Source organism: Lathamus discolor, chromosome 3, assembly GCF_037157495.1.
Source record: "Lathamus discolor isolate bLatDis1 chromosome 3, bLatDis1.hap1, whole genome shotgun sequence".
Classification (NCBI taxonomy): Eukaryota; Metazoa; Chordata; class Aves; order Psittaciformes; family Psittacidae; genus Lathamus; species Lathamus discolor.
In genome coordinates this window covers 45,799,190-45,822,278 of record NC_088886.1, presented here as the reverse complement: position 1 = coordinate 45,822,278, position 23,089 = coordinate 45,799,190, and the positions used below count along the sequence as shown (strand labels likewise).

The 23,089-nt window shown below is 40.5% G+C and overlaps 1 protein-coding gene across 1 annotated transcript in view; it reads left to right on the top strand.

Moving 5' to 3' along the window:
* The window catches only part of NYAP2 (neuronal tyrosine-phosphorylated phosphoinositide-3-kinase adaptor 2), a 169,062-nt gene that overhangs the window by 71,851 nt on the left and 74,122 nt on the right, over positions 1–23,089 (top strand). The window contains exon 3 of the mRNA XM_065672667.1: positions 22,366–22,664. Coding sequence (XP_065528739.1) covers positions 22,366–22,664 — 299 coding nt within the window. The remainder of the gene's footprint in view (positions 1–22,365; positions 22,665–23,089) is intronic.

Here is a 23,089-nt window from a genome sequence, read left to right as displayed (position 1 = left end):
CATTAGAGCTGATATGCACAATGAGCGGTACTGAGTCGCGCCCGTTAAAAGTTATTCAGATCCCCTGAGGTTTCCCCACATAGTTCATTTTACCATTCTTTTTCCCTTTGAAATCAACTGCCTGTCTATCTTTTTAAGTGAAGCTCAGCTACTTCTTGATGTAATTCCTCAGCTGTTCCTCATCCATTTTCCCAATCTCCATGTTCATCAAAACACTCAATCCTGTAATATTGCGTCAGCTTCGTACTTCTGTCCCAAGAGTTTTGATGGTTAGGCCCGAATTCTACATTTAACCAGATGTGAAATGGGTTTGTTTTACTCCGTGTCTTCACAGTTGAGATGAAGTTTAGATTTGTATCCAGTCCTCATTGATCTTTGAAATAGGTCACATTTAGTGAACTTGTAGGATGTCATCCTCTATAAGCAGGAACTTTTGAATCCTGAGTTGTCTCTTACAGGCTCCTGGTGATCTGACTGGGACCTCCAGAGGCACTTGTGCAATTCTCTCAGTCCAGATTTTGTATGCTGTAGGCTATTCTCCCTAAGGCCCATGCTCTGTGCTTTGTAAACATAAAGACAAAAAAAGTATGTATTCTTCATTTTTCTGAAATGAATGTGTACTTCAAAAATCATAACTGCTTTTTGTTAAGAGTTAAATTCAATTGGAGTTATGTCAAAACAACATGGTTGCAAACTGTTTATTTTTGCAGCTACTCATGTAGAAGCTAGAGTAGAAGACTTTTTTTCAGCAAATAATTGACTTGTTATTTTTCTCCTTTATAAATTGCTTAAGGGAGCTTATGATTTCATTCATATTTTATAAATTTGTAATAACTGGATAATTCTGTACCTAATTCTTGAGCTGTTAAATAGTTCATAAACAAATTATTTTGAGGATTTTTTAATTCAGAATTTGGGGTTATCAGTAGCTGCTTTCTTTGGTTCATTACTAGCTCTGGGTTCTTGCTTTTTCATGGTCTATAGGATGAGTGTTGGATCCCCATTTGGGACCTTTAAAGGGCAATTGCAGTGGAACAGAAATAATAGTGACTTTAACGGGGCTGATTTAGCACTGTAGCATATTAGGTTTCTGGTATGAGCATGCCACTTAGTATCTTGCTGTCTGGGAGTATTCTCTAATGTTTAGCTCTAAATTGAGGCAGGTCTGAACTGATCCCAGATCAGGGTGAACTACCTCAGACATTTACATAGGGATTTGCTTGCCCCAGTATCTCTTAGGTCAGGTAAGAATAGAAACTGCTTTGCTGTTTAGCTGAAGATTAAATTAGAAAGGTCTTCTGCAGAAATGGATAATTTCTTTTCCATGTAAGTCGTGAATGATACCTAGATGAAACTGTTTTCCTGTGACGCCAGCCTCCCTTGCTGTCCTGAGGGAGCTTTATGGGGACTTAAGCCTGGTTCTGTCCTGCTGCAGGCCCATTAGCACAATCTGGAGAGGCCATCTAGGAAGTGCATAGATGTATAGTGACACATACATTGGTGCTTGATGAAATATGATCCAATAAATGGAGAGATTGCACTTATCACCTGAGGAGGCTGAATAGGAAACAGGGGAGATGCCTGGGAAAGGGCTGTTCAGCGTACTTTAGGTTGTACGTTATCTCATTCCAGAAACTCCAACTCACTCAATTCTGCTGGATTTAAGATGACTGTAATGAGGAATGTAATGTCTCTGTGAATTACCTGAAAATCTTTTAAAGGCTCTGTCGCTGTTCTTTCCCTTGAGATTAAAGACTAATCTTGGGTATTTGCCATCTAGGAATCTACCTAATTACCTGAGGTTATACACCGGTCGGCAAGAGATACTTTATGAAGGACAGGGAAATTGTTCTAGTGTTTGAAAAGTCAATAATTAGGCACATCATTCCCCACGAGACTGGTTTGAGGAGAAGTCCTGATCTCTTAGCAGGAAACTCCTATTTCATGAGATGAGCCATCCCTTAAAGTGAGTCATCTCTCCACCCCTGGGACTTTCCCACAAAGCAGCTGGGCTGCATGAGGACTTTAGGCTGGGCAGAAGACAAGCTCAAAGCATGTATTGCTGTACCCAAGAAAAATGGTGGCTGTTCATAGATCTAAAGGTACAGTACAGACTTGGGAAAGAACAGTAGTCTTAATTCCTTCTCACATGATGTAAATTTAAATTGGGTCTCTAGGTGTAGTTCAGTTATAAACATGTAATAAACTACCAAACTTTTCAAAAGTTTTTCCTGTAAAGTTATAAAACATGTAAAGTGTTTCTTCACAGTAATTTTTATCGAGTAGATCATACGTGTTTAGTAAGTATTGTAAATCCTTCATTAGCGTTAAGAAAAAGAGTTATTTTACTCCAGCAGTTAAATCAATATTTAGGCAGGTTTAAGCTACTTACAGTTTTTCCAAGGCACTGGAATGGCTTGTTGTGCTTTAATCTATCCAAAAAAATAACACATCCAGAAAGTATCTTTAAGTACATTGAAGAAATATTATGACACGTTGTTGACGAGGTAACCTGTTAAACAACATGAGGAAAAACTGAAAAGATGAGGATTACCTGCCTTAGAAAAAAGAGTGAAGAATATTTTTCTAACATATTTCCATGGCTCTTCTCTGAGATGAAACTGATGAATAAAAGGTTATAAGGGCTGTTGATTTTGATACTTCTTATACCGTATCCTAGGACCATCAATTCTACCAATGCACAATGTTAATACCAGGTGCTTCTTTTTATGTATTGTGCACAAAAGTATTTTATAAAAGGTTGGGAAAATAGACAGTTGCTTGATGGTTTCTACTAAGTAATATTTTATATCATGTTTCTAGAAAGTAGTTTTTTCTTTAGAAGTTACTAAAACACAGCTTATCAAGCCTTAGTTCTATTTTTAAGCTATAGAAAGCTATGTTTAAAACATGGTTGTTATCCAAAAACTTTCCCTCTCAACATGGCAAGTATGTATAGCAAAAATGAATTGCTTTTAAGACTGAATTTCCTGAACCATCTTTCACACATTATAAGAGGCATAAACACATACTAGTAGAAGTCTTGGCTTTACAAATAATCTGTTTATACATACAGGAATCTAAAGGGTAAGCTTCTTCTTTTATTACATAAGATGACCAACACAGAATTAGAGGAATTTCTTTATAGTGATTAAACAAATTAGCTGGGAGAGAATGTAGATGTTAATTTTAACATTTTGTTTAATACTTCCCTGAGCCTTCTATATTTAAGTGAACTAGGATTTGGATTTTTGTTTGTATCATTGAAATACTCCTATTTTGTGTTTATTCTCAGTAGCAGCATCACACTCCTGTCCCCTGTTTTTAGAGTGAAATAGAACATCCATTTCAATGATCAGACTTTTATTCCTACCACAGAAGATAATGATTTGTTTGACTTTGGCCACCTTGTAAACATCCTAGTGCACAGGAATCAAGCAGACAAATGCCAAAGACATCTTTATTGATTTATGCACACAATGACATTTACAGTGTGTGGTTGCCCAAAGTAGCAACATACAATTTCATCTAAGCATGGATGCAAGTTCTCAGGCTCAGCCTCAAGAACAAACAAAATGGCAAAACTGAAATTCAAGGAAATGATCATAGACTGAGTCTTCTGAAGTAGTTTCAACTCCTTTTGCATGTTGTTTTACTTAAATAATCAGATCATCTTTCTGTATTAGAGTAGCAGGTTTTGTTTTGGAAAGCTCCTTGCTGTAAATGAGAGTTTTGTGAGGGAATGAAAGTCACCACAAGTCAGCAGTTGCATGATAAGGTTTCTAATACACTACATGATTTCCCTACTCCAAACAAAGGAAAATTTTGACATACACCTTTGCTGTGCCACCAATGAGAGCCACATCAGCAGATCTAGATCCAAATTTTGGGTCTGTTTGTGAACTCAATACTTTGATCAAGTTATGTGCAAAGGTGGGCCTGATCAAAATGCATATTTGATCCTGGCATAAATGAAATGTGTTGCATGCTCCTGTACTATCAGTGGGCTTTACAAAATTCTTGTGTGAGAGTTGGACCTGAGCATTATGACATCTACCCATATAGTGTCATTGGAATTTTGTTGTACTTGATGCTGGAGATACACAGAAGGCAAATGGGGCCTTATGCCTTTATTCAGAAGTGGAGTTAAGGGTAGAAGTAGTTGCTGTCTTCAACAGATGGGTTTTATATCCAGTCCAGAGAGAGAACAAATGTCCTCCTATATGGAATATTGCCAGTTTGAATCCTGATGAAAGCATTAATGCCTTTAGATCTGCGCCCTGGAAATGGCTGATTTAATACTATATCTTTAACCATTTATCTTGGCAGCTGATGTTTTACCAGTGGCACCATGTGTTAATATACAGGATTATCCAAAGAGAAGAGTAAATGGAATGAGGGGATGCCTATGACTTGTATAGGTCATGTTTTTGTAATGTATTCCCAGTGCCAAACTGGACAGCTACTTCCCCTAAAACCCATCTGTCATCAGCTTTTATTTCTATTTCCCTGCAGTGTATTTGGACTGTGTTTTAGGCCACATATTTTGTAAGTAGTGATTGGTAATTTCAAAGCCTTTTACTGTCCCCCCTTCACCAGACTTTAATTCCAAGGCTGGTGTATTATAAGAGCTGAAAGCCATATCCAGTAGCACTTCTATGTGCAACGTCTTCCTCAGGAAACATGTTGCCTTTTAAAAGACCACTTGGTTAACCTCTTAAGACTGTTATTTGTGAAAGATAGAAGAGATCTGAATATGACTGTCACATCTTGAGGTCTGACTTTTGACAGCTCTGCTTATCATTTCCAACCAAGGAGTTACTGTTTGTTTCTTTCTCAAAGAGGTTCAAGTGGACTGGAAACAGGCTGAGGATGGACACTGCAGAGTCTTTCCTTGTATGGCTTTTCTTCGCTGGCCATTATGAGGTTAAAGGTGCTCTTGCCACCTATCTTGCTATCTCTATGTTTTAAGTCCTCCATGAATGATACCTATAACATGTTAGGCTGCTGGGAAAATATTGCAACCAAAGTACAGTCCCAAGAGCTTCCTCCGAGTTTACCAGATAAACTGTGCTAAATTTAATGGGCAACTGAAATCTTACTCATGGCTTTCACTGTAGCATATTTTCAGTTAAAGGGATCCCATTGAAAGGATAGATGTCACAGCAAAGCATAGGTTTTGCATTGCTTTATTAGAAAGCATTGGACTGGCCCTATTTAAACATACTGTACTAGGGATGTTATTGTTAACTGTGCACTGACACAGTATATTGTGTGAGTGATCCAAGTTTTAATGGCTTTACTCTCCGTCAATATGATGTATCATAATTGCTTTTTTGGACCAGTTACAAGCTGAGCGTAAATATTTAGTATTAATGAATTCAGGTTTATTATGTGTAAGTGTATCTGCAGTGCAGCAAATATGCATCCATTCATGAAGCATCTTAGCATGCTCAGGGCAGGACAGGACTTCCCCCTTTCTTTCTCATCTTCCTCTTTTTCCTGCTTATCTGCCTTCTGAAAGGCAAAATAATTTGCCTCTATTTTTCTCCAGTTGTTACTGGTCCCCTCAGCCTTGGCCCTTCACCATGTTTACTGGACCCACTCTGGCATTTCTGCCTGTCATTTCATTTGTTATGAGCAAGTTTCTCAAATAGTCAAATCCATTGACAGGTTGCTGGCCAAGGGCTGTATCATATTGACAACATGAGGTATTTTATTCTATCCTTTTTGTATATATCTTGTAGTTTACATATCATCAGACTTTTGTTTCTCCTGCCAGTGTGCTGGAGAACTTTGGAAACCAGGGTGGGAAAGAATGAGATGACAGCTGTAGATGCAGTAAAAGCACACTCTGTCCCTGCTTCCCAAATCTGAAGGCACACTGGAAAGGCCTTCTTGTGCTCTCAGGCCAAGGGCTTGGCCTTCTTCTGAGAGAATGCCATTGTGGATGGTGTCAGAGAGTGAGCTGAGGGATCTTCGTAGTACCAAATGCTTCTTCTTGAATTAGTGATCCATGATGGCTTGTGATGCATTCCCCTCTGAAGGCTCTGGAGATGCCTTATGGCATGCTGCACTACATTCAGACCAGTATTTGTGTGTAATTCAGAGGTGCAATTCTACCTCCATAGGGAAAAGCAGAAGCATGACCCAGGTGTGGTTCTGGGTTTGAGATTGCAGCATGGGAATTATGGGACATGGACTTGTGTTTTGCTCAGCTGTATGTTCTGCCTCATCTGCCAACCTTTGAAATGGGGCAATAGCAGTTATCCCACAGAGATACATAAATGATTAGGAGATGCTCAAGCACTATAGGCCTATGAGACTATATAAAAGACATTTGTACAGACTGGACCCCATTTTCTCAGTGGGTCTTCTGAAATCCTTGCCATCCTCCTGCCATGCAGCTCCATCTGTAGGCCTAACACCATTTTGTCAAACTAAACTGATTATAGATGTTTAGAGTCAATGATGGCCCCTGCTTTCCTCAGTGCCCCTCATGTTCTCCTTTCCTCTTGTTCCTAGATTAGATCAATTGTAAAACGTCAGAACAGGCATACAGTTGTGGCGCTGCTGGACATTGGCACAGAAGTTCCCTCAGTGTGTAACATGGAGTGCACAGGGTGATTGATGGTCCTGCAGTACAGGGGGCATACAGAAAGGAGGAGAAAGGACTGAAAAGATGAGACTAAAATCAAAGGCTGAAGGAAATGAGAAAGAGAGCAGTGGATGTTTCTCTCCAGGAAGTCCTCATGAATCTTTAGGTTTCCTGCTGCCTTCCCACATTTTATAAATGGACTGAACAGACGACAGTTTATATTCCTAAACCTAACAAGATGCTGCTAGTCTTCTGTGAAATTGGTTTAATACCTAGTGATAAGCTAATGCTTAGTAGCAGTTTTCTCTCTCAAGACAGTATGAGTCCTAAACACCTGGTTTTATTTGGTGGTTTTTGTAATAAGGCAGATGATCTTCTTATTAAGGCATGACTAGGGTGGAGCCAAGCTCCCTCTGTACTGCCTTGCTGGTCTGACAAGATGCTTCTGAGCTGTTGCGGCTTTTGAGGAGACAAGAACCTCCTGGGGGCCAAGGCTGACTGTGATGGTACTGCCTGCTGCACGCCAACTGACTATTCCTGCCTCAGGAGACGGTGTAGGTAGAATAAATGCAGGAGAAGGAGGGAGTTGAGGTCACCTTGCTATGGTGGGGGTAGATGGCCAGCACCTTAGCCTGCTTCTCTAAATCCTAAGGCTCTGCTGGCCTGTGGCTTTAAAGTTTGGTACCCAAAGAGAACACGTGGTTCAGCAACAGTCTGTTAATTGCTCTGTGTCTGAGATGACTTGTCCTGTGGTTAATAATGTGCACATATTTCACAGAACTGCCCAGAAAGTGGTAGGCATTTTTGAAGATCGGGATGACTACAGCTCTAATGCCAGCAATAAAATTGCCATTTATATTAAAAGCCCCAGAGTGCTTAAAATTTAATTGGAAGTCATAGATGAGACATTGCTTAATTTTCTGCTGTTTTTAATAATAAATTGGGGAAAACATGCGTGCTGTAAACCTTTTAGCTAGGATTATCTGAACTCTGAGGTTTTGTTTCTTTATTCTTTTTTTTTTTCTCTTAAGTGTTAGTAAATAACTTTAATATGACTTTTAAAGAAAGTGGAGACAAGTAATAAGGCCTGTTTTGGATAGCTTGGAGGCCCAGCTATTAATTGATGAAAGGCCTTTCTCATGTAATCCATTGTAATTTACTTAACATTGCTATCTTATAGTAACTGCAATGGATAAGAACTCTACTATCATTCTGTACGGAGCTCACCCCTCAAATTGCACATAAAAACTCTTGTGTTGCTGAAGCTTACTGTAGGTTTAACTCACTGAGCTACTCAGTAGAGTTTACTAGCAATATTAACTAAGAGCACATGTAAGCCTACTCTTAGAAAATGTTAACGTTGCTTTGGAGAATTCTGAAGTGGGTTTCCATTGCAAAAGAGTCGTCAGAACAAGCTTGTATCGCTAGTTGCTGTATATCCCTGCTACAAGAGAAACTCTCAGAGTTGTTTTGCCCATTGACCTGCTAGTCACTTCCAAACCCAGTGGAGGCGAGCTTCTTTGAGGATCTAGAATTGCTTATTTTTTGTTTAGCTTTCCAAGTATAAAGTTGAAACTGTATAGATGAATTTCCCTTTGCCTTAATAGAACAAGATTCAGAGTCTATTGAACACATCACTGCCAGCTCATCTTAATAATAATCTGAGTTTATAGACTCACTCAGCCCGAAAATAAATTGAAAGGTACTAGAATTAGTTTCTTGCAGAAATATTTTCTGCCACAGAAGTTCTAATGAGCAGGTAATGGACAGACTTGGCAAAGAGCAGAATACTAATAAAACACATTAGAAATGGAAGCTAACAAAAAAAAAAATATAAAGGAAAAAAAAGAGAAAATGCAGCCAAACAAGAAGGCTCAATAGTGGTCATTATTCCCCAAGAATACCAATGGAATTATTAAATTACATATTGGAGCATTGTCATTGGAAAGCGGCACTTGCCAAGACTAAAGCTTTCTGCATAAGGTGTAAATAGTATGTATGGGAGGTATAAGAGTGTGTACAGCTCTGTTTCTAAATAAAATTTTGGGGAGCTTGAACTTTATTTTGTGGATGATTTAGTCCCAGTTTCATCTTGCACTTTGCAGTTAAAAGGCAGGACAGAGGAGCAGCCCTGAGGTGACCAAGTGACTGGGGAGACTGGTCTGGTTCGCACTCTTCTGGTGAGCCACAGCAAGCACAAGGTGCCACAGAGCATGGACTGCTCCTCTCCAGAGATAACCTTAGCCATTTGTCCAGCCATTCGTATGCACCGTAGTCACACTGAGTGACTTGGCTTGTAGGAAAAAAAAGTCAACATTTGCCAATTTCCATAGAAAAATTAACTGTTTGTTGGTACCCAGCGCTAACCCTGGGTTAACCTAACAAAGCCTATAAAGGATTAGTGGGAAGGATCCAAGCCTGACTTTGACAAAGGGTGTGATGAGACTGTCTGTGATAATGGCACAGAGGGCGCTGGGGAGTGAAGTCCTGCTCAGGTTTCTGAGTTTTGCAGTGGGTTTTCCAACTTGAGACATTATATTGAATTTGACCCTCTTGTTTCAAAAGCAGGGTGCCACGGATTTGGTTGGCTTGGATGTTTTTTTCTTGCAAGGTGGCTTTTTTGAAAGCTTCATGATTTACAATCAGACGCTTCCCAGCTGAAATAGGTAATTGGTTCATATTCTGACAACCAGTGTAAACCTTTTGTGAAGGTAATATTGATGTCTTTAAAATGGGATCTTTAACTGCTCTCATTGTACATCATTATTAATACAGGAATCCAGTGTTTCATTTCCTGGCTGTATTCCTATTTTGTTTAAGAAAAAAATCATAGACTTTCTTTTTTTCTTTTCAGTTCATAAGCCAAATTTAATGTATATGTTATAAGAGTGAAAAATATAGGGAAACAGTTGATTTCTAACTGTTGTTCCTGTATTACTTGTGTGTGCAAGTGGAACTGTCTACTAGCAGACTTAGGGATATGTCTGGCTTTGCTTTTTCTGGTATGCACTACTCAGTTCTGCTCAAAGTGAGGAATAAAATTAGTGCTGTTCATTTTCCTATAATTTGAAGCAATCCTGTTTTGTCTTAGTCTGAAATTCAGGTTGTTTCCCAGTCCCATTGTGTTCACAATGTGAAGGAAACATTCATCTGTTCAGTCCTAAAAAAGGAAAATTCAAATGCGGCTTTAACATGTCTCTTTGCTGATGTGGGCTTTCTCTGACGTGCACTGATTGCCTGTCATACTCTGTAAATCAAAGTTATATATCTACATGCCTCATGTTACCACTGCTAAAAGGATCTAGTTGTTTCTTTATTCAGCTTGGAGGGCGATAAACACAGATTAATAAGCATATGCAGAAATAACTCATATGTATTATGAAGACTATAATTTGCATTTATTTTTATCTGCATTTCAAGAATTATAGATGCTGTTGTTTATTAGACAACCCAGTTTTGTCACTTTCATGGTAGGGACTCTCTCCCTGGTAGATATTTAATTTTCCTTGACACCATTCTTTTGTGAGCCCTCTTGAAGTGGATCTGGGTCTTGAATCGAAGCGATCCTAAAGATTTTAGTGAATATTCCTGTGAAGCATAAACTCCCTTTTAATATCTGAGGGTGGATTAAAACTTCACCTTAGATCGCTCAGAAACATCTGCAAAACTCCATAGTTTTGATTCCCCAAGTTTTTTCTCTAGTCACAATCAGTCAGCAGGATTACAGAAGAGCCTTGCCTCTCATTTTAAGAGTGTGATATAAAGCAGAACTTGAAAACGTGACGACAGGTAGCCATATAACTCAAAACCCTGAATGGAAAATATGCGGGTTTTACCCTTATCTTCGCATTTCTAGAAGGCACTTGTTAGAGCTGCAATAATGTAATCGGGCTGCTTCTATCTTTTCTTACCTCTAATCATCTGCTTTTGTTCTAAAGCAATGCATTCACTGGCTAAATAACTAGGTGCTGATAGGCTTTATTTAACAATTGTTATTTTTTACTTCTTACTGAGTAAAAAATAAGGTACAAGATGATTCTAGAGACTGGAATAATGAGTTAGTCATCACCAGAAACGTTAACATTTCTGCATGCTATTCTAGGAGCCTAGAAAACCATTTCCCAAGCAAATTCAGAGAAGTGTTTGTGTGAAGTCCAGGGTGGTTCATCCTTCTCAGAACTCCATAGCCTTTTGCTGCATTTAGTAAGTGAGTGACAGTGCCTATTTAAAGATAATGTTGCCATGAGTTCTCTGTAGGACTTGAAAGCCTGCCTGATCCAGTACTCTGCATAATGGCCCCAAATGTTTGAGTCAGGGTTGCTCTGGTTTAAGGTTTTTATCATGAGACTATCTTGAAGGAATTTTTATTTTGGTTTAGCATTACAAAACTTGAAAGCTTGGCATAACCACTCCAATGAGCACACAGCAGCAGGCTTCTGTGTCCTGTGTGGGCACTAGGCAGCAGAGCAGGGAAAGGAGTATCGAGTATTCTGGAGCAGAAAAAACACTATATCAAATTAAAGAAGAGCAAAGTTGAATAGCCCTTACTAAAGACACACAGGTATCCCTTTGTGCTGCCGAGTTTGCAAAACAGCTGACTGGGGCTAAAATCCTTGGTGCATACATGCATACATGCATGCAAGGTGTCTCTGCTGGCTTAAGCTGTTTTAGACTGCTGCCTGCAATGTGGCATTGGGAGATGGAAAACCAGTTATTATTATGTTAGGATTATGGTTTCTAGATAGAAGACTTTTCAAAGGGGCTTTTCCCTCTCATGGAGGGAACTGAACCAGTATGTTCCCCATGTAATTTACCTTTATACCATTGAATGCAGGTTACAGGAGTGTTTGCTCTTTGTTTCAATGTTTCGAGTCCCTAAAATAATCCTCGCACAGATTTTCACAGCTTGGAATACATACTGTTGCTTTAGAAAGAATTCGTTTCACTGAAGCTTCATAGCCTAGTAGTGATAATCCTTTGGGCAGTGTAAGTGTATCTCACTAAAGAAGCATTTAAGTACTACCTTCCTTCAGTATCAGAGCTTGTTGGATATATTTTTCATTCGACTATTTGGAGAAAAGCTACCTCTGCAAGAAAAAAAAAAATAAAAATCTCAACACAGCAGTGACCAAAAAATAATAATTAGCTGCACATCCCCATTTTTGCAAAAGTAACTCCGAGAGTGATGAAAATCAGCATGTGCTGATTTTAGGCAGCTTTAGCAGTTTATTGGCAGCTCTTATTGCAGCCAGTTGTCTCTGGTGTTAAATTCTCATATATATAGAGAGACCTCTTAGTGGGCTGCAAGAGTTAGTGTATCTGGTCCATTAGCTCTGTGCATGGATACGCAGGAGGAAAAGAATTCTTTTGCATTCAGACAGTTCACCTCAATTTCTAAAGAGAATGCTTAGACATGCACTGAATATATTTGAAGACCCTAGGGATGGAATTGGTTCAAAGGCACTCTGGGTGCATGCATGCATGGGACAAGCTATACGTTTGCAGGTAGCGTCTTTTAGTGTCCTGACTGAAATCACTAAGTCTTAACCACCTATATAGAATCATAGAATCATAGAATAGTTAGGGTTGGAAAGGACCTCAAGATCATCTAGTTCCAACCCCCCTGCCATGGGCAGGGACACCTCACACTATACCATCCCACCCAAGGCTTCATCCAACCTGGCCTTGAACACCGCCAGGGGTGGAGCATTCACAACCTCCCTGGGCAACCCGTTCCAGTGCCTCACCACCCTAACAGTAAAGCATTTCTTCCTTATATCCAATCTAAACTTCCCCTGTCTAAGTTTTAACCCGTTGCCCCTTATCCTGTCAGTACAGTCCCTAATGAAGACTCCCTCTCCAGCATCCTTATAGGACCCTTCAGATACTGAAAGGTGCTCTGAGGTCTCCACGCAGCCTTCTCTTCTCCAGGCTGAACAGCCCCAACTTTCTCAGCCTATCTTTGTACGGGAGGTGCTCCAGTCCCCTGATCATCCTCGTGGCCCTCCTCTGGACTTGTTCCAGCAGTTCCATGTCCTTTTTATGTTGAGGACACCAGAACTGCACACAATACTCCAGGTGAGGTCTCACAAGAGCAGAGTAGAGGGGCAGGATCACCTCCTTTGACCTGCTGGCCACGCTCCTTTTGATGCAGCCCAGGATACGGTTGGCTTTCTGCAATTCACATTAATTCTCGCAGCTAGCTGCGTTCTTCATCGATGCACGAGCCGAGTGATCCACCGCTAAGAGTTGTCTGCCTTTCGGCACCGCACCGCGCGCACGGGAGGGCCGGGACCGCTCGCCAAAAGCGGCCCCCCCTTTTTCTCTGAGGACAGCCCCCGCCGCACGCCCACCCCCGCCTGCCCGACGCCGGGTGAACGGGACACCGGCACGACGGGAGCCTCGCTCGGCTGACCGTACGAGCAACACACGAACAAAAGGGGTGGACGGGGAGGAGGGATAAAAAACAACCTACTCCGAACGGCAAGGCCGGGGAGCCCGCGCCCCCGACCCCCACCTGGGAAACACACCTTTTATATGCCCATTACACTTGCTTTTCACACACTCTGACATGCAATATTAAATCAACTGTGTTTCTGAAAATATAATGTCTTTTTTTATTTATTTCTCTGAAGAAATAAGAAGCTTCTGACAGCCCTGGCTAAGGAACTGACATCCATCAAGACAGGAAAGGGTTGGTTTGTATCATTTCTAAATTTAGGTGTGAAGCTCATTAATATTCTGATGTGGCAATAATGGTCACTTTGCTATGGATAAAAAAGTGATATAAACAGAGAGATTTTCCAGGTGACTTTTTATCTTAGTGAACAAGCCTTTCCAGGCTTTGTCACAGAGCTGTCGATACTGATGTACAGGATTTCATGTAGTTTTATTTACCAGATTGAGACTGTTCAGAGAAGAAGGAAAGAGAGAGACCATTGCATGCGTCCGTATGGAGTGATTCTCTTTCCTGTTTCTGGGTTAATGACACCAGTGAAAAATGTTTCACTTAGTTTTTGGAGTCTTTGTTCATGTTGCAAGGCACAGGCAGATATTCGTGCTGTCCAGTTAAATCACCAAGCGGTGATCGACAAATGAGCTGAAACTTTCCCTTCAGAAATCGGAAAAAACAGAGATGGTAATCCGAATCAATGGTAATTGATTGATTCAGTAATTGATACCGAATTGGTAATTTGGTAGTTGATACCAAATCAATGGTAACGTGGATACTTACTAGCAGAAGGTTGGTAATGCTAGCTGTAAAGTTGAGGCAATGGGCTGGAGCAGGGCTCTTCCAGTGCAAAAAAAAGGATCCTCTCATGAAGCTTTCTATGGGTTTCAACACCTGTAACAGCAAGGTGATGTATCCAGCAGAGTATTTATGTAGTTAGGGTGGGTAAGTTGCTCGAAGTTAAATGTTTTTGTTTCCTGTGCAAAGACCAATTCAGCACACAGAGACATTGTAAGTGGGGAAAAATACCCAAGTTAGCCTTGTGCTGTTCTTTAGGAAATTGCGCTGTACATTCCACCAACCTGATGACCTTTGAAGGTTCCTTCCAACACAAGCTATTCTGTGATTCTGTGAGTGATTCTATGAGTTTTGCCTTGTGCTGAGATGTCTGGAAGCAAAATTGCCCTAACAGATCTGGATGTTGATCTGCCAAAAGACAAATCTTTGCACAACACTGTCCTGTCAGTGGAACCTGTGTCCATATTGCATCCCTACTGTGGCTGTGGTATGGAGACCTCCTCTCCTGCTCTGTACACCAGGCAGTGCCTCTCCCTTTCTTACCAACTCACATAGCATTTATAAAAGAAAACAGAGAGCCAAGCCAGGCTAGGGACTATATTTTGAATGGAGTTATGAATGACAGGAGTATCGGAAGAATTATGTCAATGTCTGGAGTTTCAGGGCTAGTTGAACAAAAGAAATCTGTATGTTTTGCCATGCCAAAGTGAAATTTTTAAGGATTTTTCCTCCCAAACAAAATGTTGTTCTTCCTGTTCACTGCCAGGTCAGGATCAAACTCCTTTCTAGACTGGAGGCCATAGGAAGCATTTATTTAAAACCTTAATTTCCGTATATTTGAGCTGGGATTTTAAATGGAAACTAGAGTCATGTTTGCTCAAGGGACTCAGAGGAGCATCTGTACAATCACTGTTTGAAGTAAGCCTGAATCTGGAAAGGTTAGACACTGTAATATCTCTGCAGGCTCAGTGTACTTGGTTTACAAATCACTGTTCTTAGAGTGTTGGCACATTTCATCAATTTGTCCAGGTTTAAACTTTTCCCAGCATCTGATCCACAGAAAGGTTTTTTTTAAGGTATTTTCCTCCCATTACAACTCTTCGACTCAAAGCCAAAGAAACATTTTCTTACAAAACCCCACCAAACTGATTTTGTATGTTAATTTATTCCCATACCTCATTGAAATATTTACTTCGCCACAGTTGCTCAGGCAGAGTGGAGTCTGCGCCATGTGGCTTTATGCTGAATGTGACAAAAACACAGCCTTGTTCTGGCTCCTCCTGTTTTTGACAGGATGCAGCCCCCCACTCCATTAACACGAACATGCATTTGCACTCAGTTTGAACTTTGCATATGGTTGATGTCTAATTCTAGGTGACTCTGAACATATGAGCTTTCATTTACTGGCTTTTAGCTGTGCATCTCCCATGCAAAATTAAAAATATCTGTAGTCATATAAAACCAGAGCACTTTTCACTCCTGCCTGTTAAGCGTCTTCTATATTCACAACTTACAAACCTTTCCATATGCGCCCGTTAGCCACCAGTCATACACAGGGCTGGAGCACTGGAGACCTGCTGCCCCATATACAGTAGCAATGGTTGGTCCTCTGAGGAAAGCAACGTCAGGCCATTGTGGCTGTTCGGCCCAACATGCCCATTCTTAGTCCCTGGTTAAGGAGGCAGCCTACTAAAGACAGAAGGAATGACACTGGAGATAAGAAATAGTACCTGCGCTTCTGTTCAGCTCATGAAATACAGCTTTGTTCAGCTCTCAGTGGATCAGAAGGTCCTTACTCCTCCGTTACTCCTAACAAGCTGTCTAGCTTGTTAGGTTTGTTATAAAAAGAGCATACATAGTTTATTGGTGTTTCTCATAAAGTTTTGGGTTTGGTTCGGTTTGATTTTGCTGTTTTTTCCCCCAAGCCTCAGCTACTGTTAGCCTTTTCAGTCTTTTGCATTATGAAAATTGTTCACTGTGGAGCATCACAGATCATAATTTGAGATTAGGCTATCTGGCATCTTATGGAAAACCTGCTGTGGACAGTCTTGGTTAGTCTTGCTTTTATCATGCATTGTGTACTGCATAGGAATTGCAGCTGTGTTTTTGGTTGTTCACCAGGGACTCAGTGTTCCAGTGCAGCCACCGTACGTGGTGGTTCAGTTTTATCTGGAAAATCACCTGCATGCAAGATTCAATCCTTTTGTGGATGGCAAGAGCCAGACTCTTGACAGCAGCACAGTGCTGTTAGGGGTCTGTTCCACATACAAGTTGGCTCGAAGAAATTATTTCCTAGTAACAATCTAGTGCCAGACTATGTGGGCACACCCCATCAAGTGGCATTGCTTAGAACAGAGGCACAACCGACAGGCAATTTCTGCAAGGCTTCCTAGTTATTCCAGTACAACAATGCAGGTACACAAAGAGGGGGTGTCAGCTCATCGCATGTTTGTAGGATAAAACCCTGGGCCTGGGGGTTTGACAGGGGTGGTAAAAGAATAAATATTATTTTATAGCACTGATGTTATTCTGTGTCCTGAGAGGCCTGGGTGACTTAAGCAGCACCTGATCTCCTGTCAAAAGCAGAGGCATATTACAGATGTAAGATGTTTGATGTGCAGAGGCATGCCAGTTGCTCACTTTAGATAGTCCTCCAGGTGCACAAAATGACTCTAAATTTAACCTTTGTCATGATTCATTTACACTTGAGCCTGTATCTAAAAGGATGGTAGTATGATACTCTGGATCTTGATGTAAGATTGTAAGTCATTTGGAGTCTGTCAGAATAAGGAGAGAGACCTCTGAAGTGTGATTGAAATAAAGGAAAAGAAAAGGAAACAAAAAAGTAATTTGGTTTTATGTTTAATTTCTATAATGAAAATGGCGTGGATTTTTGTAAAACCATACTTACAGTGCAGTTTCTGAATCCACGATTGTGATCCTGCCCTTCTTTCTTCAGTATTACATTTCATGGTCTGCTGAAATCATGTTTAGGGGGATAAAAATAGTGTATCTTCTGTTTTTTGGCATCCAACCTCTAATTTACAAATATAATTTATGCTAATCTTGAAAGTGCTTCTCAAATACAAAGTAAAATGTGTCATCCTTAGTATATGTGTGTATAATTTATTCTGATGGGGAATAGACATTTCAAAGCCATTTCAGCCCTTTATACTCAGAACATTTGATATGAGGGGAAGAGTGGGGTGTTCATTGATGTATGAGTAAGGAAGTGGTTAAAATAACAGTAGCTATTCTTGTAACCCAAAAAAGGTAGATGCACCAAGGGATGCACTGCTCTTCGCTCAATCAAGCCAGCTCATAGACAATTCCTGAGTGAAGTATTTTTATTCCTTTTGTATTTTTGCGGATGATTAGTCATTTTTATGATGGGCTTATAAAAATCTTGCTACAGCATTGCAGTTAATTTTTTGTGACTTCAGTCTCTGACTCAGACAGCTTCTCTGATGGATTAAATGCATGTCATGGTAGGGTAGCACTGCATGGGCTTGCAGCTCCTCAGAGGGAAGAGGCCTGGCCATCTGTGTGCATTGTTTGCCTTGTAACTCAGTTCTCCCCTGTTCTGCAGAGGAGCTTGCAGAGACTCTCTGCTCAGTTTTTGCCAGCTAACAAACCAGTATCTGTGACTGAGTCTTCCTCACAAGGAGAGTGAGCATCTGCTATTGAAATGGCTTCTCTTGGTTGTCTGGAGTGTCACCCCTGAGAGTACATTTGTCACCAGCAGAGTAAATCCCCTTTTCTCCTGCTTTAGGAGATCAAGTCTTATAATCAGGTGTAGTTCCCCTTTTGAACTTGTGGATAAAAAGTCAAAAAATCTCATGTAAAGGAACACTGGAAGAAAAATAGAAGCTATACAAAGATGAGGAGAGCTCACAAGTGGTTCTTGGTGCCTGAGGCACGAAACTAATCCGTTTTAAGTCTGAACTGATAAGAGAATTTCCGGATGAATACCAAGAACCAAGGGTGGATAGATAGCTGGGAAGAAAACGTAGCTCTAGGGTGTTCTGACTTTATGGAGCTTAGATATTCCTAAGAATTCTCCTACTCCTTAGAACTACAGTGAGGGATTTAATATTCCACATTGTTTGTAGTTAAAGCAGTAACACCAAGTAAAACAAAAGTTTTCACACAACTATGATGATTTTTTTTTTTTTTCTAGGAATTACTTTAATTTCTCCCTGGTCCAAGGAATGAAACCTCACAGAAAATTAAAACTGTTACTTGCTGTGCAAAGTAGTAACAGTGCAAACTAAAAAGACCACACTGATTGACGCAGGCAGCCTCTAGATACTTTTTCTTTGCCATGTGTTCTTCAGCAGTGTGATGAGAACTTCTTGTTCTTAGTTTTCTAACTTGACAACTTGAAAATACATTCCTAGTCAAAAGGAACATTATGAGTCACGGCAAAGCAAGGTGAAAATGACCTGGCCCGTGTGCTTTGTCCATTTACAGTATTTTCTGTCCTCTCCTATAACTTCCTTTCTTGTGATGAGTAATAAAATGAATAACACACAAGACATTGCTCTTTGTAGTTCTTCAAACACATAAACATTTCAGTTATTCCATGCTTTAGTTTGGTCAGTGCTCCAGTATCTGCTTGCTAGAACAAGAGCAGGCAGAGCACAATAAACTGAGCTGTAATGTGTCCAGGACCACGATGATCACAGCTTATTTGCAGGCAGTCTTATTCCACAGTATGGGACAGCAAGGTTGGAATGGTTTAGTTAGCTGAATTCTGACCTCAGAAATCTCAGCTGACAGGTAATACCTGTATAGGAGGTATAACAAGACTTGTCAGGTCCATCATTTGGAGCTCTTCTACCTATTTTAGAAATGAAAGCTGAAATCTGTTATTACTGTTTTGGGGCAGATCCAACTGCTTTGGTGTTTGCTATAATGATTCAGTTCCAGTACTGTGTGGAGGGGGGAGAGGGATGAGAACAGTGGACCCGAGGAGGGATAATGTAATCTGGCAGCACTTGGAGGTCTCCATCGGACTTGTTAAGTAGGTTTTGGAGAAGTCCCATAACTTGTTCTTGAAAGAAGAGCTGCTTCAGAACACTCTTCTAAAGGGTGTCTGGAGCTAACCTCACTGCACTGCCCTTTCTTCCATCCACTGCAGCATCAGTCACTAGACCTAAGCAAATGCCAAAGTGCATTTTCAGCACAAAGTTGGGTTTGCTGTAAGTGTGTAACGCAAGTGATTGTATGATTAATTTTGTTACTATATAATTCATGTCTCTTGTTGCAGACAAATGACTTGCCTTTTTAACGGTTATTTGAACGCTGTACATAATTCTTTGTCAGAGAAGCAGTTGAACCTGGCCAAGTTCAAATTGAAACTTCCCAGAGGAATAATCCAAATCTGAATTTCCATATATATTAATAAACTGTGTAATACTTGCAGCAACTCACATAATACAGTTTTGAAATGAGATAGAACTCATTATCAGTACAATGAGGAGCACAGGCTCTTTCCTGTCAGAAATAATGGAGTGAGAGCTACACAATTATTTTCCCTCGCTGCTTCTGGAGTCATTTATGCAGCAAGGTGCGCGTAAATCTTTCTCTGCCTGTTGTGCTGTAGTGGGACATATACAGGCCCCATCCAACTCCTGTAGTTGCAAGCAGGAAGAGTATATAAACAAATCATTTCTGTCTAGTTTCATGGTGTAACATCAGCAGTACCGTGCATTGCAAAGTTGTGTTCCACAGGTCTCAATGGAGCATTGGCATGCTGCTGCCTGAGGGTAGGGGATGCCATGTTTGAAATCTGCCATCCAGCTTTTGTATTTGTTCTCTGGGTATGAGTCTGGAATGACTCCTTTCTCTGTGTGCCACGGTGGATTTCAGTCACTGTTACCGAGATGTGAACTTGGCACTCCACCTGATGTTATGCTTGCACTTGCTAGTCAAGCTCTGGTGGGAAACACCCGCTGCCCAACACTCAGGAATCACTAACAGCATAAGTCCCAAACATACGCTTTTTTGTGACCCTGACTGATGACCTTGGCCCAAGACCAAGAATTAGAGGTTAGGCTTCTTCACCTTGGGGTTTACAGTGCCTAACCATCAGCTGAAGGTTGGCTTCTACACTCAAAGAGAAATGGACTGTCTTTTACACATGGCTGAAAAGAAGGAAATGGTGCCCTGCTGATTGGCTAGTAGCTGAGCAGAGAATATAGAAAAGCAAGACCAGATCTACTTCAGCACGAAGCAGTTCTGTTCCCATGTGTACCTGCAACCTCTCTTTGACCTGGCTATAGGCTGTTTGTTCTGGAGGATGCATAGGAAGCAGGTGAGATAGGTTTTCATCTGTGATGTTGAAAGGAATTCAGTACAGAATGAAAAAAATATGGGAAGGGGAGGAAAAAGGACACGGTTGAGTTGTTTAATGAGATATGTGTTTAGACACTGAATTTATATTTTGAAAGCTCTTATTCCCGGAGTACAGGATGCAGCGGTTTGGCAAAAAAACACGCTTCATATAAATGCAGTTCTGTGTATTCTTAGGAAAAGGGTGAAACCTATCATCTCAGTGGATTTTGTGCAAGTCCATCCATAATGGAATCTGCCTTACAGTGTGTGGTTTCAACACCTTCATGCAGTAGTGAAGTAAATGCACTAATTAAATAGTATAACTTGATGAGAACTTTAATGTCAGAGACATGGCAAACTGAAATTCTGCTTGCTAAATGTGATTTGCCCAATGGACTTAAGGAAGGAAGCAGACTCCCCACCTGCGTTCTTCAGCATGTTTGGATAGTAATCTAAATAATGTGACAGGCCCTTTTTGTAGTCCAGCATCAGAGGATTATATTATTTTCAGAGCAATTTATGCAAGATTAGTGGAGACATAGTTAATCATTTAAATTAGCTACAGGTTTTTTATTAATCTTCAAAATAATGAGTTCTACCTTTTGATCCTTATGTCTGCAAATCCCTCCGGAATTGATGCCAATTAGGATTCAGTAATAACTTGGTTATGAACATGGATCAGTATGTGCTTAGGAACATGGATCAGTATGTGCATGTGTGTGGAGTGTGTGTGTGCAGGTATGTGGTGTGTACATGTGCAGGTGGAGAGTGGCACATATTCAGTTAGACCTGTTCACTTGTTACTGATTTGGAAAGTGGATCTCTCCACTCATGGAAAATAAATAAAAATGCAAGGACAGTAGTAAGGCAAAAAAGATTCTGCTTTATTATGCAGTTGTGCTTTGCATGGTGCCAGTCTGGTGCTTTTAGGACAATTAGATACAGCTTGTGTATTACCTACAGTGAAGACAGGGGACAGTATCAGGGAATGAAGTGACCATAATTTTCACATGAGCCACTGAGAAATGTTCTTGTCTTTTAAAGAAGGAAATGTGTTCCAGAAGCAAATAAACTGCACAAGCCCAAGGCAACACTGAATAGGAAACTTACAGATGAGCAGACTGACCCTACTTAGAGCTTCAGTCTATGTGAAGGAGAAACAGGAGGTAATTAGGGCTTTCCAGGACTTTGCAGTTCTCATACTGACATTTCTACATGCTCGCAGTGCACATACCGTTTCAAACCTCCATGCAAACAGGCCTGTGTTGACCTGTGTGTGTTTCCTAGTTTTTTTGTGTAGTCAGTGAATTTCATTAGTTAAACTGTGCTGTGGGTTTGCAGTAAAAACATCAGTAAAAGCTGTGATTCAGAACTGATAAGCATGCATGACTATAGCAGGGATAATACCTTATTCTCAGTCCTGCCTTCCATGGTACCAAATAGTACTTGGTATGATAGCACTTTTTTCAGCTGAGCTTTCCTTCTTTATGTTACTGAATGTTTGGAGGTTATTTTCTTCCTGGTGTCCCACAGCCCATTGCCTTTGCATCTCCTATACTTACATCTTACTAGTCTCATGCTGCTCATGTTGCAGCTTCAAGTGGATTTGATGAGATGAAAATACTCAGTTTCCTATATACAGATAATTTTTTGAGCATTTCTTTCTCTTATCATTCTTTAATCTGAAGGGAAATGATTGACTGAGCCCCAAGAGCCTTGTTTCCAAAGTGCATGAATGTCTGTAGTTAAAGATGAGTGCAAGGGAGTGTGGATCAATACACGATGTTGCATTTCTAAAGCAGTATTATTCTTTGCCCTACTTGAGGTCTCTTGTCTTCCTGAAAACTGAGTTCTGACTTCTGATGTTTGAATTTTTTTCTGTAGACAATTTCTAGTCATAATGCTATGAAACCTGAACAAAAGCTTTTCTCATTTTTTTCTTGTAAAACTCTGAGTGAGTGCATAGCAGTATATGTACATTTCAATTCTTGGCAACCAACGTTGAGAAATAGAGTGCTTTATTCTAGTAGTCATCTTCTTTCAAGAAAAGAAAAGAGCATTGCTGGTTTCCAAATTCAAAAGTACAATCTGCTCCTCAGAAGCAGAACTGAGACTGTGGTTCCAGGTACAGTTCAGGCAGAGGTGGATCATTTACTTATGTGTGTATTTTCTCTTACAGCATAGGTGGAGAAGTAGCAAGAGGAAATGAAGGAAGCTACGTGGGAAAACATTTCCGCATGGGATTTATGACAATGCCTGCTCCTCAGGACAGACTGCCACATCCTTGCTCCAGTGGCTTTACAGTGAGATCCCAGTCTCTTCATTCTGTTGGAGGAACTGATGATGAAAGTAGCAGCTCTCGTAAGCAACCACCTCCAAAACCTAAGCGAGACCCCAACACCAAACTGAGCACCTCATCTGAAACAGTCAACACTGGAACAACAAGTAAAAGTGGGAAACTACCGGACAGGACTGAAGGTAAATGCTGTAATTCTTTGGAAAAATGGTTTATGGTGACACAGTGTTAAGATTATCCGGTTGATAATCTTGTATTTAAGGATTAACTGTAGTTTCCCTCTGTGTAACAATTCCAGCACAGATATCCCAGATCACTGTGCTCTACATTTTGGACCCATGGGTAATTGCCAACCATTGACATTTCTCACAGAACTGTACCACTTATATTTCCTGGTTATATACTGGCAAATGAGTTGAATTTATTCAAAATGAAAGGCAAAAGAGATTGCTATCAGGTAGCAATGTTACCTGCACACCAGCTAAGGACCACTCACCATATCACTAGCACTGTGCAAACCACAGTCCTGGACAGGCTCCTCCTCAACAAAGAAGTGAAGGACAGAAATGATAAAATACTGAAAGCTGCATAGCCCTGAAACTCTACA